This window comes from Oryctolagus cuniculus, chromosome 17 (assembly GCF_051225735.1).
Source record: "Oryctolagus cuniculus isolate XC-2025 breed Fujian yellow rabbit chromosome 17, ASM5122573v1, whole genome shotgun sequence".
Taxonomy (NCBI): Eukaryota; Metazoa; Chordata; class Mammalia; order Lagomorpha; family Leporidae; genus Oryctolagus; species Oryctolagus cuniculus.
This window is the reverse complement of record NC_142883.1, coordinates 5,462,516-5,480,431: the sequence shown is the minus strand read 5'-3', so window position 1 is coordinate 5,480,431 and position 17,916 is coordinate 5,462,516. Positions and strand designations below refer to the sequence as shown.

General features: G+C 60.7%; 1 protein-coding gene and 1 non-coding gene across 3 annotated transcripts; one reads left to right on the top strand and one right to left on the bottom strand.

Moving 5' to 3' along the window:
• Positions 1–202: 202 nt before the first annotated feature.
• LOC149121080 (U6 spliceosomal RNA) lies at positions 203–308 on the bottom strand. The gene has a single exon (XR_016224438.1). It is a non-coding gene; the product is annotated as a U6 spliceosomal RNA (small nuclear RNA).
• Positions 309–4,329: 4,021 nt separating this feature from the next.
• Positions 4,330–15,047, top strand: CDR2L (cerebellar degeneration related protein 2 like). Of its 2 annotated transcripts, XM_051838384.3 has the most exons (5): positions 4,330–4,542; positions 10,389–10,501; positions 10,726–10,874; positions 11,687–11,851; positions 12,675–15,047. In XM_051838384.3, the coding sequence occupies exons 1-5, from the start codon at positions 4,467–4,469 to the stop codon at positions 13,552–13,554; spliced, it is 1,383 nt and encodes a 460-aa protein (XP_051694344.2). In that variant the 5' UTR covers positions 4,330–4,466; the 3' UTR covers positions 13,555–15,047. The 2 variants fall into 2 exon arrangements, with proteins under 2 accessions (XP_051694344.2, XP_051694345.2); XM_051838385.3 differs by lacking the exons at positions 4,330–4,542; positions 10,389–10,501 and having other exon boundaries at positions 10,740–10,874; positions 11,608–11,851.
• The last annotated feature ends 2,869 nt before the right edge of the window (positions 15,048–17,916 follow it).

Sequence of the window (17,916 nt, the reverse complement as noted above, 5' to 3'; positions counted from 1 at the left end):
TGGTCTCCCATGGGGTGCAGGGCCCAAGCACTTGGGCCATCCTCCACTGCACTCCCTGGCCACAGCAGAGAGCTGGCCTGGAAGAGGGGCAACCGGGACAGAATCCGGCGCCCCGACCGGGACTAGAACCCGGTGTGCCGGTGCCACAGGCAGAGGATTAGCCTAGTGAGCCTTGGCACCAGCCTCAAATAAATTGATTTTAAAAACTGTGGAGTGCTTAATGGATTTGCATGTCCTCCTTGCACCGGGGCCGTGTTCCTCTTCTCTCTACCCTTCCAATGTTAGTTCAAGGGCACTTTGAGAAGTTCATGGACAGTGTGCATTATTAAAAACGATGGGTGGCCGGCGCTGCGGCTCACTAGGCTAATCCTCCACCTTGCGGCGCCGGCACACCGGGTTCTAATCCTGGTCAGGGCACTGGATTCTGTCCCAGTTGCCCCTCTTCCAGGCCAGCTCTCTGCTGTGGCCCAGGACTGCAGTGGAGGATGGCCCAAGTGCTTGGGCCCTGCACCCCATGGGAGACCAGGAGAAGCCCTGGCTCCTGCCATTGGATCAGCGCGGTGCGCCGGCCGCAGCACGCCAGCCGTGGCGGCCATTGGAGGGTGAACCAACGGCAAAGGAAGACCTTTCTCTCTGTCTCTCTCTCTCACTGTCCACTCTGCCTGTCAAAAAATAAAAATAAAAATAAAAAAATATTTAAAAAAAGATGGGTGGATTTCAGATTCTCAGCACTAAAATCAACTTATTCTTCGAGGACTTATTGGAGTCTCTTCATTGATGTGTTGCTGAAGCTACCAGAGAGAACTGCAGTTTCATGGATGAAAAGGCTACGGCGACGGCTGATGGTGATATTGCACATCCCCGCGCACGTCTTTCATGCTAATGAGCTGCACGCTGACAAGTGGCTAAGATGGCAAATTTTATGCTACATGTATTTTACTACAAAAATTAATTTTTCTTTAAAAAATTATAAAACCATACCCAGACCCTTAGAATCCCCCATGTGTCCTCAAAGCCAAACACTATCTTGATTAGTTTTTTTAAAAAGATTTATTGAGTCTGGTTCTGTGATCATAGTGGGTAAGCTCACACCTGTGGTGCTGGTGTCCCTTATAGACGCAGGTTCGAGTCCTGGCTGCTCCACTTCCGATCCAGCTCTCTGCTGTGGCCTGAGAAAGCAGTGGAGGATGGCCCAAGTCCTTGGCCCCTGCACCCACGTGGGAGACCTGGAGGAGGCTCCTGGCTTTGGACCAGCCCAGCTCTGGACGTCGCAGCCATTTGGGGGAGTGGACCAGCAAATGGAGGATCTTGCTCTATCTCTTCCTCTCTCTGAAACTGTGCCTAAAGATAGATTTGTTTGTTTGTTTGTTTGTTTAAAAGGTAAGAGGTGCAGAGAGGGAGAGACATGGAAAGAGAAAGAGATCTTCCATCTGCTGGTTCACTCCCCATGTGGCTGCAGCAGTCTGGGCTGAGTTAGTCCAAAGCCAGGAGTCTGGAACTCCATGCAGGTCCCCCGGAGGGTCACTGGGATCCAAGCACTTCGGCCAAATTTCACTGCTTTCCCAGGTGCGTTAGCAGGGCCCTGGATGGGAAGCAGAGCAGCCGGTACTCTAACCACCACCCATAGGGATGCCCCCGTGTGGCGGCTTAACTCACTGTGCCATGCTCCAGCCCCCTGACTAGTTTCGCTAGCTTTGAACTTTATGTAAACAGAACCATACAGTATTGGGGTCAGCAGAATTGTGACCACCAAAGACGCCCACAGCCTAATCCTCAAAGGTCTCCGAATGTCCTTATGACACAAAGGCCTTTGCAGGCGCGATTAAATGGAAGACCTTGAGAAAGAGACATCACCCTGGCTTCTTCGTGGGCCCAGCTGGATCACAAAGGCCCTTACAGGGAGGCAGAAGGGGTTGAAGCAACGGGATGAGAGGAGGGCTCACACCCCACCCCCCACCCCCCGCTGCGGACTTGGCAGATGGAGGAAGGGACCACAAGCTGGGAATGTGGGCAGCCTTTAGAAGGCAGAGAATATTCCAGAACACTTTCTCCCCAGGTGCCTCCAGAAGGGACGCAGCCCTGCCACCACACAGATCTTAGCCAGCAGAGTACGCATCAGACTTCCGACCTGTGGAACTGTGAGATAAACCTAGGCCGCTTCAAGCCTCTACATGGTGGGTCATTTATGACAGAAGTGACAGCAAACACGTACCAGCAGTCTACACTCTCTGGCATCTTTGGCTCACCATCTTACTTGTACCTGTGTGGGCTGTTTTGAATAATGCCACTGTGAACATTTCTGCACCTGCCTTTTATTGTTGTTGTTTTTTTTTTTTTTTCAAGATTTATTTATTTATTTTTTTGAAAGTTAGAGAAAGAGTGGGGGAGAGAGAGAGAGGTCTTCCAACCACTGGTTCACTCCCCAGATGGCCTCAATGGCCAGCACTGGGCCATGCTGAAGCCAGGACCCAGGAGCTCCATCCAGGTCTCCCACGTGGGTAGCAGGGGACCAGGCACTAGGGCCATATTTCACTGCTTTTCCCAGGCCTTAGCAGGAAGCTGGATCGGAAGTGGAGCAGCCGGGATAGGAACCAGTGCCCATATGGGATGCCGGCATCACAGGCAGCGGCTTTACCTGCCACTCCACAGCCGGCCCCTTGTACCTACGTTTGGTTCACATGTGTACGTACCTCTGCTGCGTGTACATGGGCACAGGACGGCTGGGTTAGAGGACGTGCATAGATAGTGGGTGCTGCGATGCGTGCCTCAGGTGGGTGGACCCCCCCCCACGCTGCTGGGGGCCGCTGGCTGACGGTCCTCAGCTGCTAGGGGCTCTCTGAGAGAGCTCAGCTGAGGTCACAGGTGGTCCCAGAGCAGAATGCACCAGGTGACTGTCGCAGGGAGGGGATAAAAGGTCCCCACGCCCACTGCCCCTTGGAGCAGCTTTGAAGGGTCACCCCAGACTCGGAGCTCTCTCGGGGTCAGGGGAGTGCACACCCAATGCTGCTTTTCCCTCTGCCCAGCCCCCTTCCTTCCCCGCCAGGGCTCCCAATCAACTTGCCCCTGCTAACGTCCATCTGAGGATCCACTACCCAGTGGTGCAGCCTGCAGCAGCCGTGCACGGCTTCTGTGGGTGTTGCAAAGTTTCCCCAGAGTGGCTGCCCCATGTCTACTCCCCCAGCAGTGCTGAAACGCTAGCTGTTTTCTTTCTTAAAGGGCACTCCAGTGGGTGGGTGATAATACCTCATTGTAGTTTAATTTGCATTTCCCTGAGGTCTCCTGCTTTTTGGGTTATTTGGGTAGTCTCTTCTGTGAATTGTCTGATCAAGTCTTTCACCCACTTTTCTACCGGGCTGTGTGCCTTTCTCCTGGGGATTTGCTGGTCTTTATATGTCGGATGCAAGTCCTTAGTTGGATATCTTGCAACACGCATTCAGAGTGGGGTCCACTCAGTGTCTCCACAGTACCAACACAAGATGCATCCCCATAAAAACGAATTACCTTCTGAAAACTCCATCCAGAAAGAATGCTGGGACAGGCGCTCTTAACGGATATAACAAGGCTCCCAAAGAGGAGCAGGAGACCCTTAAAGAGACAACCCCAGAACGCAGGCCTCGCACCCTCACCCTTCTCCACTCCTGCTCGGTGGCTTCCCCCCGCCACAGGCATTTATCTAAACACTTAAAATTAAAATACATTCATTCATTGAATGCCCCTGGAACATATCCATGAGCCCAGCCTGCTCGAGGCTTGAGGACCGGGCTGTGAGCAAGGGAGAGGTCCTTGCTTCCAGGCGATCGCAAAGGAGCGATAACTACAGGGAAACAGAATAATCTCAAAACGAGAGACGAGAGACGTAAGCCGAAGTCGGACGTGGAGGGACGCAGGACCTGCGGGTTGAGCCAGCAACTCCCGGGCCAGGGCTGGGGCGGGGGGGCGGCTCCGGCCCCGCCTCTGTATTTGCATCCGCCTCCCGATTGGCTGCCGGTGGCTGGCCCCACCCCCCGGCGCGAGCAGCTCGGGAAGCGGCCGGCCGGCCCCGCCAAGATGCAGCGGCGGCTCCGGGTGTCGCCGGGCGGGCTGGGGGCATCGCTGGCCCGAGCCGGGCAGGGGGCGCCCACCGCGGCACCCGCGCGCTCCTAGCGCCCCAGACCTGCCGGCGGGCCCGGGCGCTCCCTGCCGCAGCCCTGCCCGCCGTCCCCACCCCTCCACCCTTTGTGCCGCCGCCGCCACCCCGCGCCCGGGCTCCGCTGGACCCCCGGCGGGTCCGGCACAGAGCGGCGCCAGGCCCCGCGAGGGCGCCCGGCCCTCGGCCGATGGCGAGGGAGCGCGGCGCGGCCCGGGGCGCCGCAGCCCGAGTCCGCGCGGCGGGAGGCCCGGGCCGACTCTACCGCATTGTCCCGGGCCCCGCGCCCCGGCCCTGAGCCGCGCCGCCGCAACGCCCGCCCACCCGCCGCCGCGGGGCCATGCGGAGAGCCGCGGGGATGGAGGACTTCTCCGCAGAGGAGGAGCCCTGGTACGACCCGCAGGACCTGGAGCAGGGTGAGCGCGGGGACCCCTGCCGCCGCTCCATTGTTGGGCGGGATCGCCCCGGGAAGGGCTGGGCCGAACCCGGCGCGCCCGGCTCCGAGGAGGGTGCGTCGGGAGCATGGGGCGGTGGAGACCCGCGCCGGACCGGGGCGGGGGTGCACCTGCCCAAGTTGGGGGCTGGCGTCGTGTCTCCCGAGGAGACAGAGTGCCCATCACCCAGCTCGCCCACCTCTCCTTGGGGGCGGCAGCCGGCTGAGTGCCCTGGTCTTGCGTGCCGAGCCCCGCTTGGAGGTCTTGGGCGGCCGGAAGGTGGCTCCTTCCTTGCGTTTCGCTGGGAGGGTGGGGTGTGTGTGGAGGGGAAGTTGTCTCGCTCCACATCCAAGAGCTCTCATGCCTGCCAGGATTTCTGCGCTCTGAGACTCCCGGAAAGTTTCCCCAACTCGCTTCCCGTCTGCGCAGGGAGCCTAGGAGAAGCAGAGAGCAGTCTCCAGGCTGCCCTCCCAGGGAGGGGTCCTCTGGCCCGGCCCCGCCCGGCCCTGCTGCCCGGGAGCCCCCTCCCATGTGGCCCCCGGTGGAGCAGTCAGGTTTGGGAATTGGGAGATTAAAACCTCTGCCCCGCCCCCTCCCCATCGGAGGGCAGAGAGGATGACTGGAAGGGGGTTAGGAGCGACTGATGAGGTGGCCAAAGTGACATCACTGGGAGGAGGGGGTGGGGCTGTGGGACAGGAAGGAGGCTTGAGAGGGTCGGGCCAAGGCCTGCTGGGACTGGAGTCCCATCTCCAGGAGGCCAGAGCTGGAGGGGCCAGGAGACGCATCCTGGGAGAAGGGGCCGCAGCAGGCCTGGGGGTGTGGGCCACAAGGCTGGGGCATGGTGTCGCCGCGCCCTGGCTCCCTCCCGTGGGGCCCAGCTCCGGCTTTGCCTGACCCTGCAGCCTTTGTCTTCTGGCCTGACCCACTTCTGTGCTTGTGTCCTTGTGCTGGGGGCAGTGGGTTAACCAGTCTCCAGGGGCCAGCATGGCACTGGGGGTACTGAGCCCCAGCCTCAGTGCCCGTGTCTGAAGAGAGATGCCCCACCCTGGCTGTGATAACCCCCTCCCCCATCCCAGACACCATCCCAAACTTGTCCCATCCACAAGCACCTCTGGGGCTCCATGGGAGGGCCAGGCGCCGTCCTGGGATCTGGGATTAGTCACAGCTCTGACCCTCTGGGTGAACTTGGGCACGTGGAGGAGGCTAGCACGTAAATACATGTAGGTGGTACGGCATTAGGGGCAGCGGAAGCAGTGTGGAGGGCTTCCTGGAAGAGGTAGGCATAGCAGGAACAATCGGAAGCCGGCCCCATCTCATTTAATTCCCGCACCTCTAAAGAAGGAACCGGGGAGCAGGGTGGGTGTTGTGCAGCCCGATCCCAGCGGGCAGTCAGCCCAGTCAGCCCAGACCAGCAGCCCCAGTGGTAGACAACCCAGGAACGAGGAGGGAAACTGGAAATAAGACAGGTTCAGAAGAAAGCCAAAACTGGAGGGCTGCTTGCCGTGGGGCAGGTGCTCTGCTGAGCCCGGGGCCTGGGCTCACCCTCTGAGCGCTTCACGCCCTGGAGACAGAAAGGGGCTCAGACTAACAGCCGGATCAGAGCGGGAGGGGTTGGCAGCCCCTCCGGGCCGGAAGGTTCATGCCAAGGGCTGGAGGGCAGAGAGCGGGTCCCCAGGCAGAGGTAGGCGGACAGGCAGGCATTCCGGGGGAGGGCTTGGAGCCGCATGGAAAGACAGGGAAGTAGGGGTAGAGGGCAGCTTCTGAGGCGCCAGCCCCCTTCTCTCTGCGGGCCAGGCATAGACAGTGGGATGGACAGGGCGGAGCATGGGCCAAAGGCCAGCCGCAGTGAGGGTCAGGTGTCTGTTTGTCCCAAAATTCTCTTCTACACAGCTGTTCCCTGGCTGCCCCCGAGTGGCCCAGGAAATGACTTTCCCAGCTGGCTTCTGGTCTCCCGTCCCGGGCTGTGTCCCCCTGCACTGAGGGGGGGCACTGACCTCACCTCCCAGAAGCGTGGCCGTGGAGATCCCAGCTGACCTTGATGCTGCCCTGTCCCCGTGGGAGGAGGCGGATGGGACAGACGAGGTCCCAGACTCTCACCGTGTTCCCTCTGCACAAGCACCTGCAAAAATAGAAAAGGCCATTAATTATTAAGCACGGGGCTCTCTTCCTGCCCCTCTCCCTCCCCCACCCAGGGCCAGGCGTGGCAGGCCCTGTGGGCACCTCTTTCCAGGCCGAGAGCTGGCTGCTGAGTCACGGGTTTGCTGTCCTCGGCACCTGCCCTCTGCACCCTTGTCCAGGGTGACCTTGAGTCCCTCCCGCCTTGGGGCAGACATGGAGGGAAAGATGGCCGATGGCCTTCCTCCGCCCTGGGGCCCAGAGGCAACTTGGCCTGGTTCTGTGGACCCGCTTTCTGGCGTACACCAACGGCCTCAGCCTGTGGGCCGTCGCAGGGACCACAGCCCAGATACCCCCTGAAGGAGGACTTGGATGTTGTCGAGGCTTTAGCACCATGGCCTTGAACTCTGGTTAAGTCGAGGGAGCTCTGTGCCAGCCACCCACGTGGAGCGTGTGCCCTGACACCCCCCACAGGAGGTGGAATCCATCCAAGTTCCCAGGGAGGGGAGCGTCCAGGAGGTGGCCCTGAGTTCTTTGGCCTTGCACCTGAATTCTTGGGTTCTGCCTGGGGGTGAGCAGCACCGTGGCTGTCGCATTCAGGGGTCAGAAGGAAGTCCCTGTGGCACTCTCGTCCTTGTCCTTGTCTTGCCAAGTTCCCGGGTAACTGCCAAGGCACCCAGGCCACAGCTGGTGTGTCACATTTACGCTTTTGCCCAAGCTACGGTTAATAAATTCCTACAGCCGGCATCCTCATTGCCCTGGTAGGTGTATGATAGGTAGGTAGTTTATCTTGGCACCCTCTCAGGCGAGTTAATTGCCCAAGGCTGCAGGTTCTTGCTTGTGATCTCTCTCCCTTAGCTTGGGGTTCATGCGATGGCCACAGTAGGGGTTGGGAAAGCAACTTCTGTCTTCCCAGCCTGGGTGGAAGCAGCCTTGCTCTGGGACAGCAGCTCTGCCCCTCGGTCCACACCCCACCCCCCCTCCAGGTGACACCTGGGCACAGCGCCCTCCTCCTGGCTCTGGCTACTTCAACACCTCTGGGCGTGGGAGCAGAGCCAGGTTTGTTCCCTGGCAGGCAGCGTGGCCGTTTGCCCAGGCCTGGTGGCTGGTCTGACGCTCTCAGCTTTCACCAGGTCCGTCCTGCCCCCAGCGGGGCTGAGAGCGAGCCCAAGGTTCTGTTCCCGGCTGCCCACCGAGAGGCCCTCTCTGCAGAGCTGACCTGGAGGAAAGCGCCCAGCTCAGGGCGGCAGTGGGCTCGGCTGACACAGGTGTATCCAGGACACGGACCAGGAGGGCGTGGAGAGCCCACCCTTGCTCTAGGGGTGTTGGAGTATCCCTGGGTTTCTAAGGGGAATGCCTGAGAGAGCTTAAGGTCTGCGCTACACACATCATGCTGGCGCCCGCGGGGTTGCCTGTGTGCACGCTGGTTGGGATCTACACCATCAGCTGCTCAGGGGGGTCTGCATTTAGGAGGTCTCCCAGGGAAACAAGCCGTGACTCCCACAAGGGTTTTCTACAGCCTCATTTCATTTTAAAGATTTATTTATTTCTGGGGCTGGCGCTGTGGCGTAGCGGGTTAACGCCCTGGCCTGAAGCATTGGCATCCCATATGGGCACCGGTTCGAGACCTGACCACTCCACTTCCAATCCAGCTCTCTGCTATGGCCTGGGCTAGCAGTAGAAAATGGCCCAAGTCCTTAGGCCCCTGCACCCACGTGGGAGACCCTGAAGAAGCTCCTGGCTCCTGGCTTCTGATCGGCACAGCTCCAGCCATTGCGGCCAATTGAGGAGTGAACCAGTACATGGAAGACCTCTCTCCCTTTCTCTGCCTCTCCTCTCTCTGTGCAACTCTGACCTTCAAATAAATAAATAAATCTTTAAAAAAAAAGATTTATTTATTTAAAGAGTTACAGAGAGGGAGAGAGAGAGATCTTCCACCTGCTGGTTCACTCCCCAAATGGCCCCAATGGCCAGGGCTGGGCCAGACCAAAGCCAGGAGCCAGGAGCTCCTCTGGGTCTCCCACGTGGCTGCAGGGGCCCAAGGACTTGGGCCTACGGTTTCATTTAAATAGAGGAAAAGTTGGAGATGCCTTCTAAAGGCCCCCAGTAAGCACTGTTTGGGGCAGGCGCTCAGAGGCCTGGGCTCAGTGGGAAGTCCTGCAGCCAACACAGATGTCCCTCGGGTCCCTGTGACACAGAAAGCCACCTGGGCCGCATTTGTTATGGGCAGATGGTGAGGGCAGAGAACATGAAGCTGTTCACAGAAAATGTGGCCTTTCACTCAGGCACAGAGCTGACCGGGAGGACGGCCACCAGGATGCCGAGAGCACCTTTCTCGGTGGTCTCTCCTCTCTTCTTTCTTCCGCCTGATTCTCCCACACTCACACCCCCCCCCCCCCAGTGTAGTTTCCATAACGCAGTGACAGTTTGCTTTAAAAACCATTTCAGGGGCCGGCGCTGAGGTACAGCGGGTAAGGCCACCGCCTGCAGTGCCAGCATCCCGTATGAGCAGCGGTTCGAGTCCCGGCTGCTCCACTTCTGTCTGACCCAGCTCTCTGCTATGGCCTGGGAAAGCAGTAGAAGGTGGCCCAAGGACCCTGCACCCACATAGGAGACCCATAGGAAGCTCCTGGCTCCTGGCTTCGGATTGGCTCAGCTCCAGCTGTTGTGGCCATCTGGGGAGTGAACCACCAGATGGAAGACCTCTCTCTCTGTCTGTCTCTCTCTCTGAAACCCTGCCTTTCAAATAAATTAAAAAAAAAAAAATAAAGCCATTTCAGGCCACGTTCATCTGTAGAATTCCCAGATAGAGATATAAGATTGCGTAGAGGGCATATTTTCAAGTCATTTCCCCTCTTTTTAAAAGATTATTTATTTATTTGAAAGGCAGAGTCACAGAGAGAGAACTTCTACCTGCTGGGTCTCCTCCCGAATGGCCGAAATGGCCGGGGCTGGACCAGGTTAAAGCCAGGAGCCTGCAACTCCTGGGTCTCCCGCATGGGTGCAGGGGCCCAGGTACTTGGGCCATCTTCTGTTGCTTTCCCAGGCGCATTAGCAGGGAGCTGGCTGGAAGTGGCGCAGCTGGGACTCAGACCAGCACTCATGGGAGGCTGGCGTTGCAGGCGGTGGCTTAACCCACTAAGCCACAACAGCAGACCCTGGGTAGGGTTTTTATCACAATGTTTTTTTGTTTTTAAGATTTAATTATGTATTTGAAAGGCAGAGTGACTGAGAGAGAGAGAGATGTCCCATCTACTGGTTCACTCCCCAAATGGCCACAACAGCTAGCACCGGGTGAGGCTGAAGCCAGGAGTCAGGGTGGCAGGAACTCAAGGACTTGAGCCATCCTCCACTGCTTTCCCAGGTGCATTAGCGGGGAGCTAGCTGAATGGGAAGTGGAGCAGCCGGGACTTGAACCGGCGCCCATCTGGGATGCCGGCCTCACAGCCGGTGGTTGCCTTGTGCCACAACGCCGGCCCTGCGAGACAGCACAGGTTTGCAGGAGGAGAGCGAGCGACCCTGGGAGCCCCTGGGGACAGGGCGTGCAGGGCGGAAGCACAGCCATCCCAGGGCTGAGCTCCTGGCTCCCATTCGCTGCCGGGCCCGGAGCTCCCGGAGCGCAGCCCCTGGGTGTCTGCGTCCCAGACGCCCAGAACAGGACGCGCGCTCCGAACACTCACGGGAACCTCCGGTGTGTCCACCCCTTGCTGCAGACCTGCACCTGGCCGCGGAGCTGGGGAAGACCCTGCTGGAGAGGAACAAGGAGCTGGAGGAGTCGCTGCAGCACATGTACTCCACCAACGAGGAGCAAGTGCAGGAGATCGAGGTGAGGCGCCCTGCCTTGGCCCCAGCAGGCTTCCTGCCACCTAGCGAAAGGCCCCCTCGCAGCCCAACAGCCTGGTGCAGTCCACCACTTGCACAACTGCCCCATCTTTCCCCCTACCCATGGACAGGAATACCTCAAAGCACACCTGTCCTCGGGAGTGGTGGGAGGGACACAGGCCCCTGCCCCACTCCAGAGGGTACTGAGACCCCACCCCACTCCTCTAGTACCTGACCAAGCAGCTGGACACGCTGAGACATGTGAATGAGCAGCACGCCAAAGTGTACGAGCAGCTGGACCTCACCGCCCGAGACCTGGAGCTGACCAACCAGAAGCTGGTGCTGGAGAGCAAGGCTGCCCAGCAGAAGATCCATGGGTGAGGGCCGGGGCCGGGCGGGGTGACTCGTGTGCTGCTCCGGGTGCCCGAGGTGGCAGGACTTTGCCCCTGCTGATTTTACATGGCCCAGTACCCTGCCCACAACCCTCATTCTGGTTGGTTTGCTTGTTCTTAGATTTCTTTATTTACTTGAAAGGCAGAGAGTGATAGAGAGAGAGAGAGATCTTCCATCCACTGGTTCACTTTTCAAATGGCCACAACAGCCAGGGCTGGGCCAGGCTGAAGCCAGGAGCCTAGAACTCCATCCAGGTCTCCCATGTGGGTGGTTGCAACCCAAGCATTCGGGTCACCTTCTGCTGCCACCCCGGCACGTGAGCAGGGAGCTGGATGGGAAGCAGAGCAGCCAGGGACTCAAACTGCATCCATCCGGGAAGCTGGCATCACGGCGGCTTAGCCACTGCGTCACGGCGCCCACAACCCTTGTGTAGGCACCAGCGTACCAGGCTCAGCTGTAGGTGCTGGGGACATAAGGAGGGGACACAGGACACTGTCTGCTCCCGGGAGCCGCAGCCTGGGAGAGTGTGCAGGATGTCAGGTTGACCAGGGAGAGAGAAGTGCCCAAGGGGCCGAGGTGGCACCTGCTCAGCCAGGAAGGTGTGGGGAGAAGGTAGGTCCTCGGGCGTGCAGAGAGCGCCCATGCGACCTCAGCTCCAGGCAGCATGGCCCCGGGTTGCCTGTGTGTGTCCCCTACCTCACATCCTCCCACCCACAGGGAGCCAGAGCTCCAGGGAGGAGGGCTGGCCCCGCCCCCTGAGAACCCCTCCCGCGAGTGTCCCCCACTCCAACCCCAGGCTGACGGAGACCATTGAGCGCCTGCAGGCCCAGGTGGAGGAACTGCAGGCCCAGGTGGAGCAGCTGCGGGACCTGGAGCAGCTGCGCGTGCGCAGGGAGAAGCGGGAGCGCAGACGCACCATCCACACCTTCCCCTGTCTCAAGGAGCTGTGTACCAGTGCCCGGTAGGCGAGGGCTGCAGCCCGGGGAAGGAGGAGAGGGTGGGCGGCGGCCTGCAGGTGGGGCGGAGAGCAGGTGCATCGTCCAGGCTGGGGGAGGGGCCATTGCTAGTGCCGGCCATAGCCCTGGTGTTTGCCAAGCACTGTGTGTGCCCCACTGTGCCCATGTTGTGCAGTGAGGTGCATTTTATTCTGCCCACGCCTCAGGTGCGAATGCGGAGCTGCAAGGCTGTGCCTTATCCAAGGTCACCTGTCTATTTATGTTTTGAAAGATTTATTTATTTGAAAGGCAGAGTGACAGCCAGCGAGCGAGAGAGAGAGCAGATCTTCCATCTAATGTTTCGTTCCCCCAAATACCCACAATAGCCAAATCTGGGCCAAGCCTAAGCCAGGAGCCAGGAACTCCATCTGGGTCTCCCACATGGGTGGTTTGGAACCCAAGCACGTGGGTCGCCTCCTGCTGCCTCCCAGGCCCGTGAGCAGGGAGCTGGATTGGAAATGCAGAGCGGCCAGGACTTGAAGCAGCGCTCCGTAAGGGGTATCCACCTGGCCACAACACCTGCCCAAGCTCACCTGCTTAGTAAGAGGCACAGCCAGGTTTCTGACCCTGCAGAGCCTCCCACTGCTGAGCTGAGGCGCGAGGGCAGAACCCTGGCCAAGGCGGCCTGTGGTCCTCAACAGCCTCCCAGGCCCTGAGCAGTGGGAGGAGCAGAGAGGCCTGGATTAACCGGCCCAGCGGACAAGAGAGGCGGATGTGTAAGTGCGCACGGCTGGGCGGCAGCCTTGGCCGTGACCGCTGCCCTCTGCCCACCTGCCCCGACACCCCCAGGTGCGAGGACGCCTTCCGCCTGCACAGTTCCTCCCTGGAGCTGGGCCCGCGGCCGCTGGAGCAGGAGAACGAGCGGCTGCAGACCCTGGTGGGGGTGCTGCGGTCCCAGGTGAGCCAGGAGCGGCAGCGCAAGGAGCGCGCGGAGCGCGAGTACACGGCCGTGCTGCAGGAGTACTCGGACCTGGAGCGGCGGCTGTGGGACATGGAGGGCTGCCGCCTGCGCGTGCAGGAACTGGAGGCCGAGCTGCTGGAGCTGCAGCAGATGAAGCAGGCCAAGACCTACCTGCTGGCCCGGGAGGACCACCTGGCCGAGGCCTTGCTCGCGCCCCTCACCCACGCCCCCGAGACCGACGACCCTCAGCCGGGCAGAGAGGACGACTCCGGCACCCAGGACGGCGTCTCGTCTCCCGACCACGCCGTGCGCAAGAGCTGCAGCGACACGGCGCTCAACGCCATCGTGGCCAAAGACCCCGCCGGCCGGCACGCGGGCCACCTGACGCTGCACGCCAACAGCGTGCGCAAGCGCGGGATGTCCATCCTGCGGGAGGTGGACGAGCAGTACCACGCGCTGCTCGACAAGTATGAGGAGCTGCTGAGCAAGTGCCGGCAGCACGGTGCCGGCGTGCGGCACGCCGGCGTGCAGACCTCGCGGCCCATCTCCCGGGACAGCTCGTGGAGGGACCTGCGCGGGGGCGAGGAGGGCCCGGGGGAGGCCAAGGCCGCGGAGAAGAGCCTGAGCCAGCACGTGGAAGCCGTGGACAAGCGGCTGGAGCAGAGCCAGCCCGAGTACAAGGAGCTCTTCAAGGAGATCTTCTCCAGGATCCAGAAGACCAAGGCCGACATCAGCGCCACCAAACTCAAGACTCACAGCGGCAAGTGACCCCCTCCGGCCCACAGCCTCCCTGGGGGGTGGGGGGCGGACCACAGGGTCCCTCCCGCCTGCCCCGTGCAGCGTCAGGCTAGTGAGAGAGCCCGGTAGCAGCATATAGCGGAGCAGGTGGCTGCTCCGGGAGGCCATGCGGCATGGGGTCCCCCCGGAAGTGGAGGCGCCAGCCTGTCCTGCCTCCGAATCAAAGCCAAACGTCCCAGCTCCCCCGGGGACTCCCAGGCTTCCCATGCCCTGGCTCACTGACCCTGGGCCTCGCCCTCAGATGGGTGGCCAGGCTTCTAAAGCCATTCTGTATCGGTTGGCGCTTTTTTTTTTTTTTTTTAATTTCAATTTTTCTGAGAGATTTGCAATGCAAGGTCTCCTCGACCCCTTGCTACTGGAAACACTTGAAAGGGGGATCTCGGAGCCTGCTGTGGCAGGTTCCGAGGTCTCCTGGACCACCCACTGCTTCTCACCAGGCACAACTCGCTGTCATTCCCCTAAGCGCTGGCTGCCCACCCCAGGGTCCTGAGCAGCTGGCAGACAGCCCCTGCGCCAACCTTGGTGCAGTCCCTGCGCGCACACAGCTGTAGCCAATCACAGGAGGCCAAGAGGGAGCCTCAGGCCAGCCTCCTCCTCGCAGACCAGCCCCGGAAATGCCTTCTGGGCTCTAAGCCTTTGCAGGGGCCAGGTGTGGGGAGCCTGCCCTCTGCCTCTGCCGCCCCTCTCCGCGCCCGCCCCTGTCTCAGGGACCATGACATCTCATGCACTCCATGCTCCCCACAGGCCCAGCCTGGCGCCGGTCACAGCCCCCAGGACGTCCTCCTGGGCAGGTGCCACCAACCAGAGGGCCCAGTGGCCATGCTCACCCCCCTTCCCTGGGGACTACCTGGGACTCACCCTGCACTGAATGGTACTGAAACGGGATGAGGACGAGAACCATGTTCTCTCCTTCCCTCCCGTCCTTTGTGGGGGAGGGGGCTTGAGGACCCAGGAGGGTCGAGGCTTCACGGACTCAAGCTTCAGCTAAGAGGAGCCCTGCACAGTCCGGGGCTTCTGGTTCCTTCTGCCGCCTCCCCTGAAACCCCAGGAGTCAGAGGAGCGGAGCCGTCCGGTGGCAGGTGGTGGCCCCGGCTTCTGTGCTGGGAGCCCAGTGGGAACCTTGATGCCTTATTTATTTCTAATGGGTAAAGGGGTTTTCTCAACAAGCATGCCCGACCTCCCTGGAGACCACCCTGCCCTCCAGGCGGCACTGTGACGCGAGCTGGCGGCCGGGTCCCTGGGCTTGTGCGTGTCGGACCTTTTGTCATTTGGGGCTGGGCAGCTCCCGGCCCTCGCTGTGTCTCTGTCGGGGAGGGGATGGTGGAGAGCTCCGGCCTGTTTGCTCCCCAGCTCTGTAGCAGCCACTGAGTAGCATCACTTCTGAAGCATACACGAGAGATATATTTACAAATGCTTTATTCTCTTCTTTAATAAAAAATGCGTCAGTATTCTAAAAGCAGAAATGGCCTCCGAGCATCTCACATGCCTGTCTCCCTGCCCACACAACTGTGGGGGGTCCTGAGTCCACCCCTGTGGCCCCCTACCTCCTCTGAGGCTGCTCAGGGCCTGAGTGTTCAGGATCCCTCTCCTCGCCTCCTTGTGAGTGGCACCAGGCGGCTCCAAGTGACAGGTGCAGGGGGGCAGTCGCTATATTGAGTGTGTGCCAGCTGCCGCAGCCACGACACAGCGGTGAGCGCAGCAGACAGGACCTCATCCTCGAGGAGTCAGGTTGAGAAGATCCACGCAAAAGCAACCACGTGGAAAACCAACAACCGAAGCTGGTGCGATGGACAGGGCTGCAGGAGGGCAGGGCACGTGTGCTCGCTGGGCGAGGCAAGCATCCCGAATCACCTTACATAACGTGACGTGGAGAGATGCCCAGTATTGTCAGTCGGGGAAGAAAATGTCTGGATAGCCCCTTCCAAGGTGGGGAGGGAGGGGGTGATGATGGGAAGGTGAACCCCTGGCTGAAGGCAGCTGGGCGGCATCCACAGGGGTAGGGATCCAACTGTGACCCGAAGGGAGCAGCCCCCCACCCTGCCTGGGCCCCCTCAACCTGTGAGAAGCAACTGCAGGGCACATTTTAAAGATTTATTTATGAGAGGCAGAGAGAGGTGTCCAGCCGCTGGGACCCAGATGACCACAATGGCCAGAGCTACGCCGATCCAAAGCCAGGAGCTTCTTTCAGGTCTCCCATGCGGGTGCAGGAGCCCAAGGACTTGGGCCATTTTCCACTGCTTTCCCAGGCCATAGCAGAGAGCTGGATCGGACGTGGAGCAGCCGGGACTTGAACTGGTGCCCATATGGGATGCTGACACTGCAAGCGGTGGCTTTACCCCCTATGCCACAGTGCCAGCCCCTGCAGGACGCATTTTAACAGCGTTGGTTGTGGGGTTAGAAGCCCTCCTGGGTGGCTACTCAGAGGTGGAATGGTAGCAGGAGAAGTCATTGACCCAGCCCAGCTCCCGAGGCCCCCAGGGAATGGGAAAGTCCGGGAGGCAGAGCAGCCCTTGGCAAGCCGTCCACTGGGGCCACAGGACAACCCCAAGAACAAGAGGGCCAGCTCCTGGTGTTGGGGACGCCTCACCTCTCTTCCATATCCTTCAAGACCCTCACAGGGCTGTGACCCAGGTCCCCCACAGTTCATGGAGGGGTGGGGTGGAGCCCCTCCTGGAGGGGCTCACCCAGCCTTGCTCTGGCACCACAGCCAGTCACCACTGGGCTGTTCTCAGCGAAACAAGAGTGTGTGCGCCAAGTCGGCTTCCACACTCCCCCTGCCCGCTCCCAACCCGGCAGTGGCCACTTGGAGCGTGAGAACCCTCCCCAGCTCAGACATCAGAGCCCGAGGCCCGCGGCCACAGGTGTGGGTCAAGGGGCACCTTTGCAAGATCTGCCTTCTCCACGCTATCGACGCCCTCACCCCTCCTTGCAGGGCTCCTGCGTGGGGTCCCCTGCGGTGCTGTATTTGCTGGTCCCTCCCCCAGCTCGGAGCCGACCAACAGCACAGGTGGCATCTGCAGTCCCAGAAGAAAACACTCCAGAGTCTTTGGGGCTCCCTTTCTTGCTGCCTCCTCCACTCTCCTGTTTGCAGACAGGAAATGCAGCGCTGTGGCCCTCCTCCACCTGGATGTGCAAGAAAAGCTTCCCAAGTCCTCCCTCGGAGCCGGGCTCCGGGTCCAGCTCAGAGCCTGCCGGGGAAAAGTGGGCCTCCCACCAACGCCCCTGCCCTGGGTTCCCAAAGAGCCGGGAGCAGCCTCCTTGTGGGGGGGGGGGAGCCCAGCGCTGGGTCCCCAGCTCGCGGCTTGCACCGCACCTGGACAGCGAGGGTCCCGCGCTGCTGTCACCTGTATCCAGAGGGCTGGAGAGCACACGTGGCTCACACGCAGGCACAGCTGAGAAGGAAGCTGTGTCCCCAGCCACCTGCCCACCCCCTGCTGTTTCCAGCTGCCCCTTCCTCCAGCCCCAGCACACTCTGTCCTCCCCCTGCTGGCCTCCCCGGGCTCAGGCCTCCCTGGACTGGCTGCCTCCCCGACTCCACAGTCCCAGAGTCACCGCGGTGAGGAGGATCAGCCAGCAGACCCCACCCACCTTGCAGACCCTGGGCTGAGCTCCCCAGGGCGGCTCTGTCTTCAGGGACTGGGCAGACAAGGGTGGGGAAAGCAGCTAGCATGGCCCCCGGCTCCAAGTCCGCACACAGCAAAACTGAGCCAGGGCCCAGGCTCCTTGCGGAGACCTGACGATGAGCGTTCTGTCTTTTCTCTGCAGCCCCGGGAGGGGACTGGGTGCCGGGCGCCATGCTGGCCGCCGCACCTGAGCTTCACTCCCTCTGCAACTGAGACCACCATGCAACATTTTACCGACGGGGATGGGCGGTATACAGGTTAAGCAAGCAGATCCAGGTCACGGGGAAGATTCTAACTCAGACCTGCCCGACACCAGCATACGTCACTTCGTGTTTCCTGTCCCCCCCCCCCCCCCCAAGCTGTGAGTCTGATGGAGGCCATTGAGAAGACAAAGGGAAGCCCTGGGCGGGTCTACCGGGGAGCTGGGGACCGGCATCCGCAAGCTCCTGGGTGCCAGGACTGCCTTGGCGTGATTATCTCGCCTTCCCCCACCTCCCCTCGCCCCTCACCTCCCCTGCCCTACTGAAGGCTTGGGAGCACCAGGATGGAGAAGGCTGGTTTCAGCGCAAACCCTTCTACATCCGGCAGCAAGCAAGCAGCCCCTCTCAGCTCGTCCCCCACCCCGGGAAGGGCCCCCATTCTGGATGGTTTTCAGCAGCAGCAGGTGACAGGAGCCGCCTCCCAGGAGTCTGTCTCCTCTCCTCAACCC

What these genes read in the sequence shown, in the direction of transcription:
- CDR2L (XM_051838384.3), top strand. Translation starts at nt 4,467, where the DNA reads ATGCGGAGAGCCGCGGGGATGGAGGACTTCTCCGCAGAGGAGGAGCCC. An exon ending in AGCAAGTGCAGGAGATCGAG is followed by an intron (nt 10,502 to 10,725) that starts GTGAGGCGCCCT and finishes CCACTCCTCTAG; the next exon opens with TACCTGACCAAGCAGCTGGA. An exon ending in GCCCAGCAGAAGATCCATGG is followed by an intron (nt 10,875 to 11,686) that starts GTGAGGGCCGGG and finishes CTCCAACCCCAG; the next exon opens with GCTGACGGAGACCATTGAGC.